At 36.5% G+C, this 23,066-nt stretch overlaps 1 protein-coding gene across 1 annotated transcript in view; it reads left to right on the top strand.

The window, feature by feature from the left end:
* Positions 1–23,066, top strand: part of Tfec (transcription factor EC) — a 77,162-nt gene that overhangs the window by 19,744 nt on the left and 34,352 nt on the right. The window contains exons 2-3 of the mRNA XM_004658565.2: positions 7,921–8,172; positions 17,245–17,331. Coding sequence (XP_004658622.2) covers positions 7,993–8,172; positions 17,245–17,331 — 267 coding nt within the window. The 5' untranslated portion in view covers positions 7,921–7,992. The remainder of the gene's footprint in view (positions 1–7,920; positions 8,173–17,244; positions 17,332–23,066) is intronic.

Here is a 23,066-nt window from a genome sequence, read left to right as displayed (position 1 = left end):
TGATTCTCCAGTACCTATGTAAAACCAGATATACAAAGTAGTGCAAGTATCTGGATTTTGTTTGAGTAGGTAGAGACCTTGATGTGTCCATTCTCTCTTTCTCTCTGTCTCATATATACATATATAAATAAATAAGTAAATGTTTTTATACAGTATTATGGTTTGAATATTTTATGTTCTATAATCATTCACATGGTTGTTAATGACTGTGTGTATGGTTATTTACTGTTTTGAAACAAATTTAAAAAATATATGTTGTGATTCTTTTTTTTAGGATTTTTTTTATTAATTAGTTTTGTATTCAGCAAATACAGGCAGTTTGGTACCATTATTAGGCTCATCCGTGACCTTCCCCCTCCGATTGGCCCCTCCTTGTTGAGGTATATGGGTCGTGCATTGTGGAGTTAGCCCACAGTTATGGGTAAGATAAGTGTCTCTGCATATCATGACCCAACATGTGGCTCTGACATTCTTTCTGCCTCCTCTTCTGCAAAATTTCCCTCAGCCATGTTGGGTTCATTTTTGGTCTGCTTCATTGATGAGGCATTGGGGGCTTCTGGGGCTCTGGCTCTCTGATTTGGTATGAGTTGATTTTTCTCTGTGTTGATCTCCTTCCCCCTTGTGATGCTATCCGGTTCATCAGGAAAGCAGCACCCTTGCTTGTTTTGCCAATTGTTCTTATTTTCAGCCGGGGACCTTTTGAGGTATGATGGGGTGGCTCTCTCCTAAGGATCTACATCTATCTATAAAAGGGAAGCAGATTCTCCAATGGAGAGTAAGTTAGCACCAGGACAAATGAAATAACCCTTGCTTTTTTTTATAGAGAATTTAATAGGTGTAGGCCCTCTTGTAGCCCATGATTGATGGTAGCTTGATATTGGAGAGTGGGCTTATGTTTGGGTATGGTTCTGACTTGTTTCCCAGCTCCAGCTATGGGTCCTGTACCACTGAGGGAATCAGTTAGCCTAATTGAGAGCAGTTGGTTCCCCACCATGGCTGTGTGCCACTATTGCACTTGTGTGGGCATCACAACAGGTTATTTGCTGCTAAGTAGGTTAGACTATGAGTTGCTTGGACGGATATTAGTCATTTTCCCCCCAGTCACCCATATAGAACCCTCTGGCACTAGACGTGTTGAATGTCTGGGGACTGACTCTTTTCCAACTTCCAGCCATACCATTCCATTTTTCATGTCAACCACATAAGGTGTCTTCAGCAGTAGGGTCTTACCACTAACCTTTGGTGGGTCATCAAGTACTCTGACAGAAATCTGTCATTCTTTTATGTAACCTTGTAGGTTTCTCTGATCAAAAGCTCATTGTGGATGATAGCCACATGCTAGTACTGGGAGTTACAGGTCAGTGCCCACAAAGAAAAGGAGGAAAAAGATAACTAATATACAAGAGTTAGAGAGAAGAGAGAGAGAGAGAGAGAGACAGGGAGTGGGAGGGGGGGAGGGAAGATGTAGAAGATTAAGGTTAGTCTTCATCGTACCCTCTCCAGTGTCTTGTGTTTCAAATGTTTGCTGTAAGGGCATAGTGAAGGTTCTGTCATTTGGTCTGCCTTTTAGGAAGTAGAATTTTATGGTACCATTGCTATTTGGGTCTAGATTTGTGTTTCCCACACCTCCATTGCCCTTCCCTCCCTCCCCACCTATCATATTGTCTAGTCTATGAGATGCTTGCTGGGTATGTAAGGCATCTTGGGTAGATTCAGATTAGGCACTGTAGATGAGTGAAACTATGTGGCGATTTTTTTCTGTGATTAGGTAAGTTCACTGAGAATGATCTGTTCCTGGTTCAACCATTTTTCCTCAAATTTCATTGTGTCATTTTTTCTTACTGCTGTATAGAATTCCACTGTGTAGATATACCACATCTTAGTTATCCATTCTTCTAGTGATGGACATCTGGGTTGATTCTAGCTCTCAGCTATTATGAATTGAGCTGCTACAAACATGGTTGAGCAAATCTCTCTGGGCTGTAGTTTGAAGGTTTTAGGGTAGATGGCCAGTAAGGGAATAACTGGGTATTTTGGTATCTCTATAGTCAGCTTTTTCAGGAGTCTCCATACTGCTTTGTTTCTGGATCAAAATTTTTAATGACATTCTATTAAAAAGCAGGCCAGCTGGGTGTGGTGGTGCACACCTTTAATCCCAGCATTCAGGAGGCAGAGGTAGGAGGATCACTGTGAGTTCAAGGCCACCCTGAGACTACATAGTAAATTCCAGGTCAGCCTGGGCTAGAGTGAGACCCAACCTCAAAAACAAAACAAAACAAAAAGCTGGCCAAACCAAATAGTAGTCATTGCTGGTATTTGTTATATTTGAGAAGCTAATATACAGAGAAATATATAAATATAGCATATATATTAGCTAATGTAAAGAAATAATGTAAAATGTGTACATGGAGCTAGATGGAGTTGGAAGGTAAGGGAAGCTAGATGTTTTTGGTCTAAATATTAATACTTATTTAATGGAAGGACTTTGATGCTAGAAAACTATTTAAGTAGAAGAACTCTGTTTAACATTATTCAAGCTTTTCTGATTTTTTTTTGTTGTTTTTTGTTTTTCGAGGTAGGGTCTCACTCTAGCCCAGGCTGACCTGGAATTCACTATGGAGTCTCAGGGTGGCCTCGAACTCATGGCAATCCTCCTATCTCTGCCTCCAGAGTGCTGGGATTAAAGGCTTGCGCCACCACACCCAGCCTGAATTCTTTTATGTGTGTATCTTGACTCAAAAGATGCACCACCAGAATTACCCAAATTCAAATGATCAGAAAGGAAAAATATATTATGAGCACATTTTATGTTATTATCCATTAAATAGCTTTGGATTATATAATACTCAGTTGAAATATGCTGACACTTATTCAAAAATCTAAGTAAAACTTTTGATGAACTGAGTCCTACTTTAGTTCAGCAGTTATATCTCAATCAGACAAGCTCGACTGTAATTTTTTTTTTCGACTGTATAATTTTAGGTTTAGTCAAGATGAGATTTATGGGTATATCATATCCACAGACTGCTGTGAGAAAAGTAAGATTTGAAGAAATGAGTTATTAATCTTTACTGCAGAGCATTAACACACATCATGTGGCTATTATGAGTTGGTACCTAGGAGGTAGGAGATTCATAAGACCCCCAAAATAGTTTTCCTCTTATATACCCCTGATATCAGAGACATAATTAATAGTTACCTATTACTCACTTATGAAGTCCAAATGTTTGACTTCATTAATTAAATTCATGCTTAGTATAAAATTAACAAAATTAAGTAGGGGCTGTCATACTGTAGTGAATATGATTGTCTGTCTTGTTTTTTGATGTGTCTGTATGCATGTGTGGGTATAACTGGTGATTGTGTATAATAAGCTTTCTTTACTATGACCAAGAAAGTATTTAATATATTAATTAGTTTTACTTCTGTTTGTTCAGATGGTCTTGTTAGTTAGGTATTTGTGTTTGCTTGGATAATATGATTAGCCAGTCAAATGCCTGGCTTTAATATTTTTGCTTGTATAACTTCTGGAAAAAGTCAGATATAACTCTTATTTTTTTTCATTTTTAGGTAAAATATTTTTCACTATCTTCGTTCAGAGTGCTTTTTCACTTTGATTTTTGATATGATATGTCAAGACCTCATTAATTGGCTACTATTTCTTTTGTTTTATATATCATTACCTTTTTTCTTTTCATCACTTACTTATTCATCTTTTTACTGCTTTTTGTGTCTATTCTTATTTTTTTTTCCCAAGATTTCTGATCTGTGGCTTGATGTCTGATTGTAATTTGGAAAAATCATGTCATTATTGTTACAAGTACTACCCTATTCTTTTCTTGTTATTAGGCAAAGAGACTTTAGTAACTTCACAGGTTTCAGATATTTTGAGTTTCCAAAATACCTTTTATATCTCTTTGCATTTAAATTATTGAAATGACTATGGAGGAACCCATCCTCAAACTCAGGTGTTCTTTCTTCAGTTGTATCCCAAGTAGTAAGTCTGCCAAATGGATTGCTCATTTTGTTCCCATGTTTTTTGATCTCTATTGTTTCTTTCTGACTTTCTATTAGAATATCCATCCATTGTTTAGATTGTTCATTCATTCTTGCATGTGACCCACTCTACCCATTAGCAGTTTTAGCACATTAACCAAAGTCTTTCACTTTCAACTTCTTGGCCCTGTCCAAGTCTGGTTCCGATGAGTTGTTGAATTTACAGCTTCAAATTGTGCTTTTTGACTTTTAGTATGACCTCTACTTTTCCTTTATAGTCAGTCATGGTGTACCATGCACAGAACAAAAACACAAACTACCAAACTGTTACAAATTTAATGTGACAGTAAGAAGTGTGGGAAGTAGAAGCATTCTACACATACTTTGATTTAGTATGTTAGGAAAATAACTCAGGATTTTGGATATATGGATTATTCATTATTTGCAGTAGCAAAATGCCCATTCATTTCCAGTGGTCATAATCTCTTTGTCCAGCAAGAAACAAAATCTATGTGTTAGCCCTAACATTTAAGACTGATATTCTGTTTATGACATAGCTTCCCACATAGTGATGCTTGAGGTTCCCTGTGGTGGCCTTAATGCTCATCATATATAGTGGATTTTATTGATTGTTCTTTCTTTTATTAATGCACACCTGTGAGCTTGTTTGTTAAAATACCTATTGTGCGTCTTTTCTGGATTATAAACAGCAAGCATGATAACAGAGCATCTAGCCAGTTGAATATAGTCCTTGCCCTTGGAGAAGTCATTTCTTACTTCCCTGTCCATGATAAGACTAGACTAAACCATTGACGACACACTCTGTCTCAGTCTCCCTCAACTTTCAGAGCTTTGCATAGGACTCACACATTTGACACTTATAAGTCTATCTTGACTTAATGGGAAAAGGAACAGCAAACAATTAAATTTACTCCATCCCACCAAATATTGGAGCACTTGATGAAACAAAAATCCAGCAAAAAAATTTAGGACTTTGAACCCAGGAAATTTGAGTGTTTTGATGTGGCTGCACATTGTTTAATAGGTGTTTCACATTGACTTGTCCCATTGTTCTGGTTATCAATCTGTGACTGGAAGTCAGCGATTTTATGAGGAGTAGTACAATCACACTTTACTGACTTTTCCCCTGCTCTGGAAACTTTAAGACTCTTTTGCTTAGTTGATAGATGATGTATAGACAGAGTCCAAAACAGTTGAAGACAATTCTCACTTTTGCCTACGAAGCCTTTGCAATTCCCCGTAAATTGCTAGCACTTTAGGTAAAGTTAGTTCCAGTGTAGATTTTATTCTATTCTGGTAGAATTGCCATAAGGAAAGATGGCAGTATTGTTCCAGAAAAAGGCCAGTGATTGAGTTATTTTACATGACAAAGATTGTGACTCTTTTGTCACTTCTTATATCATCTAGATCCTTTCTGTTTGATATTTCTTTTCTTTTTACCATGCAAGACCATCTCTATCTTGTACCTGGCTTTTAATCACTTTCTTTTACACTGTGCTTATAAAAAAAGCACTCCTTTTTTGTGTCACTTAAAATCCTTCACTTAAATTACTGAAACCTTCTTTTATATTTGGCTCACTTAAGTCATCTGCTCAGGATCCAATGTTGCAATATACAGATGATGATAGCCTCTGTATTACAGGTCTATCCCTTACTAGCTGAGTGACAAGAGTGTCATTTAACCTTTCTAAATATCAGTTATTAATTACAGTACAATGGGAATACTAATGAGACCTATTTCCTAGGTTTGAAAGAAAAACTAAATAAAATATTACCCAAGTTTTCTAGTCCTAAGACTGTTACTTGTAGTTTCATAACATTGCTGCTACTGTTGTTGTTGTGGTTGAAACTAATTCTGCCTGATAGATTTCAAACACCAAGAACCCTGCTATTACAGGTATCTACAGCTTCTCTTGTATTCTTAATATCACATGCAAATATGTGCTTCCATAAATGCTTTCAAAATCAATGCGTGTAGAGTGAAAACTAATAGACTTGATGAAGTTTATAAATTCTGAATCAACATGACTTTGGTGGAACAGGAGATGTTTTCTATTTGTCACTACACAATGTTCTGTAGCATTCAGTCACACAGTATGAAAGATTGTTCAGATCTGTGAAACTGAATCCTTATAATGTATAGTCTAGTAACTGTATGCAGACTAAGAGGGATTGAGCTAAATCTGTAGGATAATCTAAACAGTTACTCTTTAAAAATTACCACTGGCATTTTAATGAAATGTTATTTTACAACTTTAAAGCTCATAGCAATATAATTAGTAATATGTGTAATCTTTATTACCAATTTTAATCTTTTTTATAAGACTGAAAAATCATTTTATGGTGGCACAATTAAAATAATGCTAAAGCTGTCAGCATAACAGAGTTAGAATAAAGTAACTACTACAATATTGTACTCCAAACCAGCTAATTTATATGCAAAATACTGCCTAAAGGCTATTTATCTGTTCTAATGCATGGTAAGGGATTTAAGAAGTAGTTTGTGTAACTGAAATAAAAAGAAAAATAAGCACTGTACAGCAATCTTTGTTATTGTTTAACAGGAAGGAAAATTAAATAGGTTTATACATGGGCCACTTGAGGGAAATGTATTAAACTCCAGATCACAGCATAGTAAATATAAAGATAACTGTCAGCAATATCACATCCCAGGCTTTTAAAGGGAAAGCTTGAAATGCTTGAGATTGTCTTTTACAAATGATGGGATAAGATTAACTGTGGTAACTAAATAAAGATATTCAGAGTTTCAAAGGGTTTTATAAAGGAGATTTCAGAGATAAGTGTTGTTGTTTAGGTAGACATCTAGTAATTGTTAGAAGTTGTTTTCAATGTTTTCATCTGTCAGTTGTGGAAATGTGGCAATTTGTTACTATTACAGAATACAATATAGAAAATGTAAAGAAAAAAAGAGAATAAAAAATCTGTTCTCAGACAGATACATTGGAAAATACAGAGGGTTAAAAATTCACTAGGTTTTTCTACTGATCACATTTAATATTATACTTCATAATTAAGGCATACATTTTTAGTTTCTGCTCCCTCATGGATAGTATTTTAATTTTCATTATATTACATGGAATTTTTGTGTAAAGGAAACCAGTTGTGCATGTGTGTGTATATATAATATATATATATATATATATTATAACATATAATATATATAATATATATATATAATAACATATAATATACATATACATATATATATATATACACACATATATATTAAAACTGTTGAAACTGCTGCTTGTGATGTTTTAGGTTTTGTTGTTTTGAGACACTCCAAGAATATTGCTGCTATTTTAGGTTTATTCCTAATTTGTAGGAGCTATTCATTTTCAAAATCTGGTTAACAATAAGATCATTGTAAATTTGACCTGTGTTGCAGTTGTAGTTACCTTCTCACTGCAGATACAAAGCATCTGACCAAAAGCAGGCATTTATTTGGGCTTACAGTCTCAAGGGGAAGCCTCATGATGGCAGAGGGGAGGTTAGCATGAAAAGAGGCTTATCATCTCCTCTGCCACAGAAAGTAGATAACAGCAGCAAGAGAGTGAGTCAAACTAACATTGGCAAATTAGGGGCTACTAAGCCTCAAGGTTCACACCCAGCAACACACTTCTTCAACAAGGCTCCATCTTTTAAATTACCATCAGTTGGGGACCATGTATATAAAATACATTAGATTTTTGGTGACATCTGATCCAAACCACCACAACTTGCTTGATAAAAATCTTTGGTAACTTAGGACAGGGGCATGGAGCATTGTCTGAGAATAGATATGCTGCAGGGTGTTTCCTGGCATATTTCTGTTACTGGAACCAGAACTCTGATTTGCCACGTGATGCCCCACTTTGCCTTTGTTTACCTGTATTTCTTTAGGTCCATCCTCACTTGGAAAGTCCTAGGAGGCCTGAGCGCCAGAAGGTCCCGAGATATCAAGTAAAACCCTTCATGACCCTCGACCACCAAATCATCAACCAGACTCTCAAACGGCCACCCCCTCCAGCACCAGGCTGTGTGTTTGTGGCTCAGCATGGACACATGAGTCCTGACAGTGACACTGGCCTGGCAACCAATCCATTCATGAGACTGCTGACTCTGGAGACAGAGGATGGCACTACAGAATGGCAAGTATGTTTAACAGCTGGTTGTGAAAACTATATCATTACTGTTGAGAAACAGACTGCTAAGGAAGAAGTTAATAATTTTGTAGTTTCAGATGCAAATTAAATTATCTAATAAGAGCTTTTAATTAATTAATTTATAATTACTAATTATATCTATATTGGTAATTATGCATAATACATTATTACCATTCCTTTTTAATACTCATTATCAATGAAGCACTAGTATTCATATATATTTAAAAGATTTAACTCTAGTTGTAAATGTATTCTGAGTAACTATAGCTGAAGAATGTATCAATGCTTATCTTAAATATCCACCAAAATGAAACAGGCAGAAATTATTTAGATGGTTTGGTACTTTGAATAGATGGCCCCCAATATATTCAGTGTTTTATTAGTTTGTAGCTTGCATCTGCAGCCACCTGGCTGGTGTAGGTGTCACTGGACTGATCATAAGGTATGGTGGTGGGTTTGAAATTCTAATCTAAAGATATGCAAAATTCTTAGCTCCTCCTGGAGTTCCTGAAGTGTGCTGTTTGGTGTGGCTTTTGGCTTTTCTTTCTTTTCACTTGTGGCTTCTTTTTCTCTGCTTAGACCTGTGAAAGCAGGCCAACTTCTTCTGCCATTGTAGAACTTCCCCTGGATCTGTAAGCTTCAATAAATCCATTCCTCCATAACTGTGACTGGTCTGGAAGTTCATCTCAGTGAACCTGAAGTTGTCTACTATAGATAGCATTTAATTTGTGCTCTAAAATTATTCATTAAAATACAACTAATTATATTATATTTTATGTGTGTTATAGTATAGTTCATAGAAATGTATCTGAATTTTTAAGTTTTAATTTTAAATAAATTTCTATTTTCAATAAATTCTTTTCTAGTACTTACTAAATTACTAGAACATAATTGTCCTGAGTGCCTAGTTTCAAGGAGTTTGTGTCTATTTTACTTGAAATGAACTTTCAGGGCTACAGAAATGGCTTAGCAGTTAAGTGCTTGCTTGTGAAACCTAAGGACCCTGGTTAGAGGCTCACTTCTCCAGGACCCACATAAGCCAAATGCACAAGGTAGCGCATACCTCTGGAGTTCTTTTGTAGTGGCTGGAGGCCCTGGCGCACTCATTCTCTCTCTCTCTCTGCCTCTTTTTCTCTTTGTCATTAGCTCTCAAATAAATGAATAAAAATAAACAAAAACTTTAAAAAAAAATGAACCTTCAAAAATATTGATGAATGAGATAGACACGGAGGATACTCAAAGCGTACCAAAGTAAAAATCCAGAAGCTGCAGAGAGCTCAATGCTAAAGTAGACTTAAAGCAACACCTACCACGGCTCAGAGAACTTGGCAGAAGAGATAGTGGCAAGAGTGTGAGAGCCACAGGGTGGGAGGGAATATTCAGAGGCATTACCACTCCCCACAAACACTGACTGCTGGTCTCACAACTCACAACCTACACCCCCATGGTGAAAACCAGCCATCCCACTGAAGAGGGTCCTCAGTGGAATGGGGGCAGGGAGGAGGGGAATGATAGTACCAACACATGATGTGTCCATACAAAGTTTCTATGAAATAATAATAATAGTAATAATAATATTTATGAATAAAATATTTGGGAAATAATTAGAACTTGGATAAATATTTTATCTGTGTAGAAAAACTGTGTTATAACTGAGTTTTCTCTTTTTTAATTTCTATTTGATTGATTAGATTGGACCAAGTTTCTATTTCAATAAACTCTTTCTTAGTACTTACTAAATCACTAGAATGCAATAGTCCTGAATGCCTAGCTTTATGGAGTCATGAATATTGCTACTTGCTATAAAATGAACCTTCAAAAATATTGACAGATGAGATAGACACTGAGGATACTCAAAATATACCAAAGCAGAAATCAGAATCCCATTACTTCAATACTAATGGTTTTATGAAACAAAATTTACATTAACTTGGAAAATAGAAAAGAATACAGATCATTTGTTCAATGAAAAACAAAACAATTGTCCTGTAGGACTCTCTGAAACCCCAAACTAGATATAAATCTCTGTGCGTATATTGACTTAAACTTTTCAGTAGTAGATGTATAACGGACCTTCAGAAATGGAATGTAGAACCAGCTCCACTGTTCACTTTGTGAAGAATGGAAAATATATGTAGGCTGAAAATCATTTGCACAGTAAATATTAGAACTATGCCCATATAATTTACCTCACAACCACCTCTTCCAAAGTTCATTTTCTTGTGTGGAAGATTGATTTTTCAAGGAAAAACTCAAATCCCAAAGGGTATGAATATACCAGTCAATTTTAGGCAAAAATATAGTCATCTTGTATCTAATAAAGTGTGTTTTCTAACAAACAAGATAGATAAATAGCATATATTAATCTTTTGGCATTTTTCAGTACATTGGATATCCCTCAGGCTCACAGTTTACCTTTGCTTTTATAATTGTGTATATCTGAAGGATATTTGTCATTAGTGTTCTGTGCATGACCTCAGAGGAAGAGAATTACATAGGTTAGAAAGTTGTTGTTGCAGTCAGGTTTGCATTGGTGCCAGAAATTGCATGCCCAAGAGCTGCCTTGGGGGGAAAAATCAAAAGGTTTATTTTGTCTTAGAGACTTGAGGGGGAAGCTCCATCGTGGTAGGAGAAAGTGATGGCATGAACAGAGTGTGGATATTACCCCCTTGCCAACATAAAGTGGACAATAGCAACAGGAGAGTATGCCACACACTGGCAAGGAGAAATTAGCTATAATGTTCATAAACCCACCTCCAACTGTACACTGCCTCCAGGAGGTGTTAATTCCTAAATCTCAAACAGCTAGAAACCTAGCATTCAGAACACCTAAATTTATGGGAGACATCTGAATCAAACCATCACAGGTGTTTATCTCCAGGGGAAGAGTTATCCAGGCACAATCTGTATAAGAGCTGCAGATATTTTCTATGATTTTAAACATTGCAATTCAAACTACATATAGAAAGTGCTTCACAGCCATCATAATCATAAAGCCGATTTAATTGTAGCTTTTTTCAGACTATAATGGTTTTGAACAATGTATAGTATCTGAATTTCTTCTACCATGTACTCATTATTACACACTGCCATCAGTCACAGATAATAAGCTAGGATGTATCTTATGTTGTTGCAATTTCCTAATGTACTTTACTGCTAGGAATACATGTTTCAAAGTAGAAAATAGACAATCTGGATAATGACAGTGCACTATAGAACTCTCATCCACTAGTTATGTTGCCTCAAATTAAATTCTCCAAGTTTTGTACTGTAATGATTTTGTTTGGTGTTTTAAAAAAATATTTTATTTATTGCATGGAGAGAGTGAGAAAGGAAGGAAGAAAGGAAGGAAGGAAGGAAGGAAGGAAGGAAGGAAGGAAGGAAGGAAGGAAGGAAGGAAGGAAGGAAGAAAGAAAGAAAGAAGGAAAGAAAGATGGAAAGATTGTGTGTGCCAAGGCCTCTGGCTACTACAAATGAACTCCAGATGCAATCTCTAATTTGTGTATCTGGCTTTACATGGGTACTTGGGACTCAAACCTAGTTCATTAGGCTTTGCAGGCAAGCACCTTAACTGCAGAGTCATCTCTGAGCCCTGTTTGGTGTTTTCTTATTCCTATTTTTGTTTCGTTTGTTTGAAATAGGCTTTCTTTATGTACCTTAGGGCAGCTATGACCTCTGATCATCCCAAGCTGGCCTTGGTTCCATGGTCCTCCTGCTTTGGTCTCCTCAGTGATGGGCTTATAGCAGCGCACCACCATGGGTAGCATAAAAGTCATTTTGATGCTTACAGTCTAAAAGTTCTATGTCCAGTGCCATGTTGGGAGCTCAGGAGATAGTAGCTATTGAATTTTTTGTTTCCTTCTAAGATTTTAAAAATGTTTTTAATTAGCATGTATTAATTATTTGTAATTATGGATTTGGTGGTTATATATTCATACATATATAATGTGTTAATCTTCTACGAACTCTCTTATCCCCAGCATGCTCACTGGTGCCCTTCATCTTCCTGACTACTTTAATTATATTTTCATATCTACTTTTATGCCCATTTGTTTTTGTGACCTAGTGAGTTTAATATAAATTGCTTTTAGGAGCATGGGTAAGGGGTTATTTACAGGAACATGATCATCTTTCCAGTGGCTACACCTCTGAAGACATTATCTCTCCCTCTCCCACAGACCATTAGCTGCCTATAAATCTTCATGGAGGGGTGTAGCCTCCTGATCCCCTCACCTTTAGAAATCGTTAACTATCTGTAAATCCTTAGGTCAGACAAGGCCTTTGGAATATCTCCCTTCCCCTATGGGGGATGTTGACAAACTCTATCTAATGGAAGCCTTGCAGGTAATTGTACCTGCTGAAAACTCCACAGTGCAATAACCTTGTCATGCTCAGAAGACAATGTTCCATAACTCTGTACCCATACTTTTGTTCTTACATTCTTTGCATTCTTCTCTGATTGTGTTCCCTCAGCATGTGAGGAGGTGTCCCATAGGGGTCTGAGTATTCAACAGTCATATATTCTCAGCACTTTGACTAGTTATGAGTATCAGAAGTAACTACTGCACACTGCTAAAAAATAGTCTCTGGTCAAAGCTGACATTAATCTGGGCATAAACACATGTTTAAAAATGAATTTGATAGGCACATCATGTGTATTTAGCAAAACCATTAGCAGTATATTTTCCACTATGGCCTAGACCACTCCAACTTTGGGGTTTTGCAAACTTTATAGTACCAGATGTGAATTCTTTCTTATAGAGCATGTCTCAAGTTCAATTAGAAAGCAGTTGGTTATCTCCATAACAGTCATTTCCTTATTGCATCAGTGGGAACATCTTACCCATTGAGTTGATATTGGTCAGTATTGTAGCATACATGGTCCACAACTTACTAAGATTGCTGACTACATTTTTCACTGTGCAGCATGCATAACACCTGGCACCTTGAAAGTTAGCTAGATGGGAACAAGCTTCTAGTCCAGGCTCTAATTGATTTTTGTATGTCCAGCAACCAAACTGTGTGGTGTCCTCAGAAACAGGGTTATGTAATGTACTTTTGGTGGGCAAACAACAGCAGGAGCTATAGCCTGTACTGTTTGGGGTCCTCAGAGGCTTGTAGAGCTTATAGGAAGGCCACACCTAGCAGTAGGATTTTTATTTAATAACCCCATGAATTAAGGCACCAGTTCTATCTATAAACACAAAGTACTTTTGTTCAATCTATTTTTTTTAAAAAATATTTATTCATTTAAGAGAGGTGGGAGGGAGAGACTGGGAATGTCATGGTCTCTAGCCACTGCAAGTAAACTCCAGATGCATGCACCACCTTGTGCATCTGGCTTTACGTGGGGACTGAGGAATAAAACTCGGGTCCTTTGTCTTTGAAGGCAGGAAACTTAACCACTGAAATATCTCTTCAGCCCTATTTAGTTTATTTTTAATTACCTTACTTAGTAGCAGGTTTCCTTAGGACCTCTTCATACAGACTTAGCTTAACCTGATCTGCACCTTCACCTCATCTCCATGCTGCCCATTCCCTTTCTATGGTTAATGGACCCATTAATGGTTCTAATCACTACCTCCCTTTTCACTTTGACACCACAGCTGTTCTACTGTTCTTCCTCTCCCTTCCTCCTTTAAACATCAGGAAAGGTTTCATTAATTCAAAAAATGATCCTGACTTAGTATAATCCTTTCCAGGCTCATCCATTTTTCTGCAAATTTCATAACTTCATTTTTCTTTACCGCTGAGTAGAACTCCATTGTATAAATGTGCCACATCTTCATTATCCACTCATCAGTTGAGGGATATCTAGGCTGGTTCCATTTCCCAGCTATTATAAATTGAGCAGCAATAAACATGGTTGAGCATGTACTTCTAAGGCAATGAGATGAGTCCTTAGGATATATGCCTAGGAGTGCTATAGCTGGGTCATATGGTAGATCAATCTTTAGCTGTTTTAGGAACTGCCACACTGTTTTCCACAATGGCTGGACCAGATTGCATTTCCACCAGCAGTGTAAAAGGGTTCTTTTTTTTCCACATCCCCGCCAACATTTATGATCATTTGTTTTCATGATGGTGGCCAATCTGACAGGAGTGAGATGGAATCTCAATGTAGTTTTAATCTGCATTTCCCTGATTATTAGTGACGTAGAACATTTTTTTAGATGCTTATATGCCATTCGTATTTCTTCCTTTGAGAAGTCTCTATTTAGCTCCATAGCCCATTTTTTGATTGGCTTGTTTGATTCCTTAATATTTAACTTTTTGAGTTCTTTGTATATCCTAGATATTAATCCTCTATCAGATATATAGCTGGTGAAGATTTTTTTCCCATTCTGTAGGTTGCCTTTTTGCTTTTTTCACTGTGTCCTTTGCAGTGCAAAATCTTTGTAATTTCATGAGGTCCCAGTGATTAATCTGTGGTTTTATTACCTGAGTAATTGGGGTTGTATTCAGAAAGTCTTTGCCAAGACCAATATGTTGAAGGGTTTCCCCTACTTTTTCCTCTAGCAGTTTCAGAGTTTCAGGTCTGAGGTAACCCAGGCCCAGAAAGCCAAGCGCCACATGTTCTCTCTCATATGTGGATCCTAGCTACAGATGATGTGGCTTCTGCGTGAGAATGAAAATACTTAGTAGCAGAGGCCAGTAAGTTAAAAAGGAGACATAAAGGGAAGAGAAAGGAAGGGAGGAGGATACTTAATAGGTTAATGTTGTAAATATGTAATTACAATGATTGTAATGGGTAGGTAATATGATGGAGAATGGAATTTCAAATGGGAAAGTGTGGGGGGTGGGGGTGGGGTAGGAGGGATTTACCATGGGATATATTTTATAATCATGGAAAATGTTAATAAAAATTTTAAAAAAGTGATCCTGGAAATCATAGTACCACTGGATATATATGTGAGAATACTGTTAGATTTAGAATTTGGTGATTGGAATTAGTGATAAGTTGGACATGTAAAACTCAAGAGAAATATTTTTCAGCACGTGTCTTTCCAGTACAAAATTGACATTTATATTCATAATGATAGGACACTTCCACAATAATCGTTCTTAGCCCAGACTTTTCATTTAGCATCCCTGTGTCACTCTGAACTTAAGCCATATGTTTCCACTCTGGTGCCTGGGTTTCTTTCCTAAGTCCTTTCATTACCTGCTCTCATTCAATTTATTTCATTTGTTTGAATTCCCTCACACTCTGAAACATTAACTTGAGAAATCTTTTCTATGGTTTTCCACTGGTGATTCTTCAAATATGTTTGGCACCAATTTTCTGAGTTGTTTTTTATAGCAACACTTAAATCATATAGGTAACAAAAGTATTTATCATGTAATTTTCAAAGCAAATGATATAAATATTTAAGTTCTCTTTTTTGTTCTTAGGTTATTGATTCCTTGATGAAAATATCACACCATTTTAATATTTATATGTAATTTCCTAAGAAAATAGTCCAATAATTATCAGTGCATATTTTTGACAAGTATGAAAGTAACTGCATAATGAATCCATTCAATGTCTATATCTATGGGCCCACTGTCTGCTTCCTCAACAGAACTTGAATTCCTTGAATTCAGGAACTTTACACTGTTGGCTATTGTAGCTCTAGTTCTGATAATTAATATTGTATGATAAATATATGTTAGATTTCTACATGAATAGTGTTGTGACTTACTGGCAAATCATCTTTGGGAGTATCTTAGTAGAAGTCTCTCGACACATGGTTCAACTTGGCCATCAGCATTGTTTTGATGATTACATTAATTAGGACATAAAACATTTTTCTCTATCTACATGATCTTACTTTTGGTTATTTCCTAATATATCATGGGAAATTCACAGAACTGTTCTTAGGTAAACTCAGCTCTTATGGTGTCGCTTAGTTGATACATTTTAAAATTTCACTGAAGACAATCTTATGGGAGACAGGACAGATAGAGCTACAGTGAAGAGAAAAAAAGAACAGAAAAAGCAAGAGAGAAAGAAAGAGAAAATATACCCTTTTAAAGATATATATGCTTTCAGGGGCTGGGGAGATGGCTCAGTAGTTAAAGGAACTTGCTTTCAAAGCCAGGTGGCCCAGGTTTAGTCCCAAACTGCCCACATGAGCTGGATGCAAAAAGTATTGCAAGAATCTGGTGCTTTGTTTGCACAGAGGCAAAAGATCATGACAACATCCCCTCTACCAATAAACAAGTAAAAATTAACACCCCCCCCCAACAACTTATAAAATCATCCTTAGCTCAAAGCATCTCTAAAGAGCTAAGGAAGTTTGTTTTTGAAAAAAGTTGAGAAAGTGAACAGAAGTTCCACTGAAGTTAGGACAAATTTTTCTCCATCACTCACAACCTATATAACTTATTATTAGCCAGGTACTTCTTTTTATTCAAGTTTTCTCTTCTGCCTAATGGAGATAAAAACAGTACCTACCTCATGGGTTAAATAATGTAAGGATTAAATAATGTATGCAAAGCACTTAAACACTGCCTGGCACATTTCATTCACTATAGAAGGCTGTGGTATTATTACTATTTAAGAGCTTATGAGTACTGGTGTTATTATTCATGTTACTTTATTATTTATTACTAGAGAAGGTGAGAATGATATGTTTTCATTATAGTCCACATCTGTGTGACTAGTCAGCTAATATTTGACCATTGATCTTTGGGTTTTTACCTGTAAGAGGCAACCAAACCTTTTAAAAGAACAATATGATGCTTATAGGAAGTCTTTCAAAAGTTAATGTGTGGACTAGGTGGTCTTTCATGAGAACACTCTGTTTATATACATACTGATTTCTAAAGTTGTGGCCCAGTGGATTTACTCAGCAGTCTCCTGTAAGTGGGGGATAAAACTGCAGGGAAAAGAGCATGTCAGTGTCATCTTGACATTATGTAAAGTCTTAAATATTCTTGGCTTTCATATACATGGCTGATATTTAAAAATTAAAAATTAAAATACTTCTAGAGCTTATTAAAATCCATTTGTTTTATGTGAGAGCGCCACTTTCATCATTGTTTACAGTATTCTAAATACATTGTGTTTTTCTAGGTGGAGGATGTTATTGAGGATATAATTAGTATGGAATCAAGTTTTAAAGAGGAAGGAACAGGCTCTCCTCTGCTAATGCAAAGAACGGTAAGTTTTTCCAGACCCAAGTTGGTCAATGAAACTGAAATGAATAATAGCCCTTGATGATTAAAATTATAATTGCATTTGACTACTAAACAGTGTTTACTTATGCACTTTTCAAGTAGAAAATAATGTGAATATTAGTAAATACTTGAGGCAAATCAAAATAAATATATATAATACTTATTGTTTATTTCAGGGGACTTCTTACTTTCTGTCTCTTCCTCTACAAGGAGAATATCTACCTATCCTCTATCATCTGCCATCTATCTAATCTCTCTATATAAGCATATATAATTTACATGTTTATATGTAAGCATATCTAATTTGCTGTAGCATTTTCCAGGGGTAATTTCATCTGCACATTTATTATTTACAATAGTGCTTGCAATCAAATATCTTCATGAGGCCCTGATTTTGTGAGTACTTTACTATAAGTTATAGATTTATAAGTTCTACATCTTTGTAGTGAAAAGAAAAAATACATTAATAAAACAGAAAATACAGAACAGTCCTCCTCACCTTAATGTAAACTTCTCTATTGAAGTCAGTACCATTTTCCGCACAACTATTCAATGAGGAGATAGTGTCTTTTCTGCTATTTGACATTTATTGCCTTGTCATTATTTATTTCTTATTAATAGAAAATGTTGTTGGTAAAGTGTGAATAATTCTTTCTATATGATTTGTAGGCATAGTGCTGCTGTATCTACCTTCTTGTGGCTAGGAAAAGCCACCTACCCAAAAGCAGCTGATGGGAGGAAAGGTTGTATATTGGTTTATAGTCTTGATGGAAAGCTCCACGATGGTGAAAGAAAAGGTAGCATGAGCAGAGAGGCTTGATGGACATCTCTTCTGCCACGGCAAGGGAAAATAGCAGCAATAGGGTGAGCCGAGCTTTGGCAAGGATGAGCTGGCTATAACATGCTAACGTCTACCTCTTCCACCAAGGCTTCAACCCACAAGGTGTTTCTGCTGCGTTCCAAGCACTCAAAACAGATAAGCTTACGGAGGCATTGATTCAAAGCATCACAAGTGCTGTCTGGGTTCTTTGTGAGGTTAAGACCTTTTAGACTACAAGAGATTTTAACTGAATTTTTACTTTAAAGATCTCCTTTAAGGAGTATGAATTGCTGTATTTTATAGACTGGGGTAGACTGATAATCTGTAAATCAGTCAACTGGACTATATTAAAATTAATGTTTTAAACTCTGAGCATTAAGATAAATTCTTGAAACATTTCTTGTTTCTTTATTAATTCATAGACTTTCTAATTAAAGACTTCTGTCTTTCTTCATTTATATTTCTGACAAGCAAGACTCCAAGTGTATCACATTGCTAATATTATTTGCCAAGGTTCAAATGAGATTTGAAATCTATCTTTGTTATTATTGTTACTTTTTAAGATGAAGTGACAATCTTTTCTCTTCAAATTCCAAGTAAAATAAAAATTGACTCATTTTCAGGGTAAATATGTAACAAATGTTGATCTTTTTCCTGGTATAATTTCACAGCATGTGGATAATTTTTTTTCACTAGTATTCACCTTTATTTGAGGAAATGATATTATTTCCTGCTATCTACTCTTCCTTGCATATGGTGCTTACTTCATTGAACTTATATATTGAAATGTTCTCTGCCAAATTATTTTACTTATTTTGGAATGGCTGTTGAAAATGCCTCATTCAGTACAAATGAGTAGTAATGAGTTTTATCAATTTGATTTTAATCCATAGACTGCACTATTACATAGATTGGATACTACTGCCCTAGATGCATTGATATAATTATATTTACCAATAAATGACCATTGATCTTTTATAAATCTACATATTATACTATTTAATTCAATTAACCAAATATTGACAGAATACATACATCATTCAAAGTATGACTCTCTCATCAACAAGTCTATAATGTGACTGAGACTTTATAGTAGGTCAATATGACGTGTTATACCTGAAATGCAGAGAGGAAGAGGTGGCTTTTTATCGCAAGATCAACCTAGACATTACCAAGTCACATAAGCTAACACTGTTGTGCTTTCTTTTTCTGTATTATGAAAATAATTGGAAATGTTGTCTCTGAGGCCTTTTCAACTTATATCTTAGTAGGCTCCTGGTTTATACTTAAAATGTTACTCATAGAGTTTCTTTTGAGCTTGAATTAAGGAAACTTGATGCTTAATTGAGAATTTGAGGATATGCATTACAAAGAAATGATTTTTTTTTATGCAGTCATGAAATATAGTCAAGACTTAAGGGTGCAGGAATAAAGATGGCAGAAAATCAAAAGTTAAGAGAATAAAATCAGGCAAAAAGCAAGGAAAAGCAGGTAGAATAGGGGGAGGAGAAGATTTTATAATGAGTGAAGATAAAAATAAATACCTTCTTTGATCCAGAGGAATGCTGTGAGTAACTGTATTAGCCAATGAACTTTTGGTATCAAGTGGTAGGTCTCCATTCATATGTAGTTTAAGCATGAAAGGTATTTATTGGCTCATGCCATCTAAAAATCCTTAAGTGATATTGTATGTGATAATCCCTCCATAAATTTGCCTCTGTTGTCTTCTGTGCTGGCTTTATTCGCTACCATTGAGCAGAGACTGCCATAGCCTAGTCCCAAAGATGTATACACATTTTTCTTTTTGCTTGCTATTTCTTTTTATTTAATTTATTAGTTTTCTTTTCAGTAAATACAGGCAGTTTGGTACCATTGTTTAGGCTCATCCATGATCTACCCCCTCCCATCGGACCCTCCTTGTTGAAGAAAATGGGTCGTGCATTGTGGAGTTAGCTCCCAGTTATTGGTATGATAAATGTCTCTGCAAATCATGACCCAACATGTGACTCTGACATTCTTTCCACCCCCTCTTCCACAAAATTTCCCTGAGCCATGTTGGGTTCATTTTTGGTCTGCTTCGGTGCTGAGGTGTTGGGGGCCTCTGAGGCTCTGGCTCTCTGATTTGGTAGGAGTTGATTTTTCTCTGCGTTGGTCTCCTTCCCCTTTGTGCTGGTATCTGGTTCGCAGGAAAACATCACCCAACTGGCTTGTTTCGCCAGTTGTCCTTAGTTTCAGTTTGGCCCCTTTTGAGGTATGTTGGGGCAGCTCTCTTCTTAGGATCTGCATCTATCTGGAAAAGAGAAGCAGATTCTCCAACGGAGAGTAAGTTAGCACCCAGAGAATTGAGATAACACTTACTTTTTTGATAGACAGTATGATAGGTGTAGGCCCTCTTATACCCCATGACTGATGGTAGCTTGATATTGTAGAGTGGGCTTGTATTTGGGTATGGTTCTGACTTGTTTCCCAGCTCCAGCTGTGGGTCTAGTACCACTGAGTGGATCAGTTAGCCAAATCAAGAGCAATTGGTTCCTCACCATGGCTGTGTACCACTATTGCACTTGTGTGGGCATCACATCAGGTTATTTGTTGCTTATTAGGTTAAACAATGCGTTGCTTGGACAGATCTTGGTCATTTCCCCCAGTCACCTATGTAGCACCTTCTGGCACTAGACACGCTGACTGTCTTGGGACTGACTCTCTCCTGGCTTCCAGCCATGTCATTCCATTTTACCCGTCAGCTGCATATGGAGTCTTCAGCAATAGGGTCTTACCACTGGCCTTTGGTGGGTCATCAAGTACTCTGACAGAAGTCTGTCATTGTTTTGGGAAACCTTGTAGGTTTCTCTGATCAAAAGCTCATTGTGGATGGTAGGCCCAAGCTGGAAGTGGGGGTTACAGGTCAGTGTCCACTAAGAAATTGAGGAAAAAGATAACTAATATACAAGAGTTAGAGAGGAGAGAGATAGAGGGGAGAGGGGGAGAGGGAGGGAGGGAAGATGTAGGAAATTTAGGTCAGTCTTGATCCTACCCTCTCCAGTGTCTTGTGGTTCAGGTGTTTCCTGTAAGGGTCTAGTGAAGGTTCAGCCATTTGGTCTGTCTTTTAGGAAGTAGAATTTTATGGTACCATTGCCGTTTGGGTCCGGATTACTGTTTTCCACTCTTCGATGCCCTCCCCGCCCTCCCATCCATCTTATTGTCTAGTCCATGAGGTGCTTGCTGGGTATATAAGGTATCTTGGGTAGATTCAGGTTAGGTGTTGTAGATGAGTGAGACTATGTGTCTATTTTTTTTTTATGTGATTGGGTAAGTTTGTTGAGAATGATCTGTTCCAGGTTCAACCATTTTTCCTCAAATTTCTTTATGTTGTTTTTTTCTTACTGCTGTATAGAATTCCATTGTGTAGATACACCACATCTTTGTTATCCATTCTTCTAATGATGGACATCTGGGTTGATTCCAGCTTTTAGCTATTATGAATTGAGCCACTACGAACATGGTTGAGCAAATCTCTCTGGCTTTTGGTTTGAAGGTTTTAGGGTAGATGCTCAGTAATGGTATAACTGGGTCTGTTGGTATTTCTATAGTCAGCTTTTTCAGGAGTCTCCATATTGCTTTCCAAAGTGGTTGTACCATCCTGCATTCCCACCAACAGTGAATGAGTGTCCCTGCTTCTCCACATCCTCGCCAGCATTTATTTTCATTTGACCTTTTGATGTTGGCTATCCTTATTGGGGTAAGGTGGAATCTTATAGTTGTTTTAATTTGCATTTCTCTGATGATTAGGGATAATGAACATTTTCTTAAGTGTGTGTTTGCCATTTGTATCTCTTCCTCTGTGAATTGCCTGTTTAAGTTTTGTAGGCTTCTACTTGTATTAAGAAAAGGAAGTCTCTGATTAATTCAAGGCAATTTTGTTGGACCTGGAAAAGTAAAGCAAGGCAAGGGTTGTGTACATCAATTTCTCCCAAGTACTTTTGACATAATGAATCTTGAATATCTAGGGTTTGAGTTGATAATACCTGTGAGTTCAAGAGAGTTGTTAGTCAAGGAATATACAGATAATTAGTTTCTGTTGCAACCAACCAAAATGTAAGAAGCATTTACTCCATCAAACTTGCCCTCTCTGCTTCCCCACCTCTTAGCACCAAGAAGGTTTGTCTTCCTATTTCCACCATGCCTCATATGCTCAGAGCTGAGATCTTGTCCATGCCAATTTCTCTATTTACCTACCATGTTATTGCACATATTTTATCACTTATCCCAGTTTTTTTTTTTTTCAGTGTGCTTCCTCTTACCTTGCTAGTTTACTGATTATTTAAGTTTATTTGGATAACAAAGTAAGTGGAGCTACCATGGTTTTCAATAGCTACTAATTCTCCCTGTCATGTTTGTAAATCTTTCTGGCCCTATGTAGCATCCTTGATCTTCACTACAGCACTATAACACTATAATTCTTTCTGCAAGCACTATTGTCAGTCCCATTTTCCTTCATTTTACTATTCTTGACAAATTCTAACCCTTATACTATATCTTAATCTAAGCAGACAAATTAGTAGGATTCTACTACATTGCCCTTACTGGTCATCTCAAGCATATTACCTAAACTTCACAGGAGTATTTAAGAGTATGAGAGAAAACTGTAGCCATTTTCTGGTAAAATCACCAATAATTGAGATCACCTAGTGTCTTCTCTCCATTAATTTTCAAGTTTTCCCAACTTTTATATACTTTTCAGATTCCTCTTAACAACATTCTTCATGGAGAAATGATCTGCAGTCAGATTAGAATGTGTCCCTTGAGCCTTACATCACTGGCTCTCCTATACTTTTGAGTTCTTCTTTCTCTGCCATTCCAATTATAAGAGAGTAATTGTTCTAGCTCAAAACCAAAAGTCA

The sequence above is a fragment of the Jaculus jaculus genome, chromosome 10 (assembly GCF_020740685.1).
Source record: "Jaculus jaculus isolate mJacJac1 chromosome 10, mJacJac1.mat.Y.cur, whole genome shotgun sequence".
Taxonomy (NCBI): Eukaryota; Metazoa; Chordata; class Mammalia; order Rodentia; family Dipodidae; genus Jaculus; species Jaculus jaculus.
This window is presented reverse-complemented; position numbering and strand designations above follow the sequence as displayed.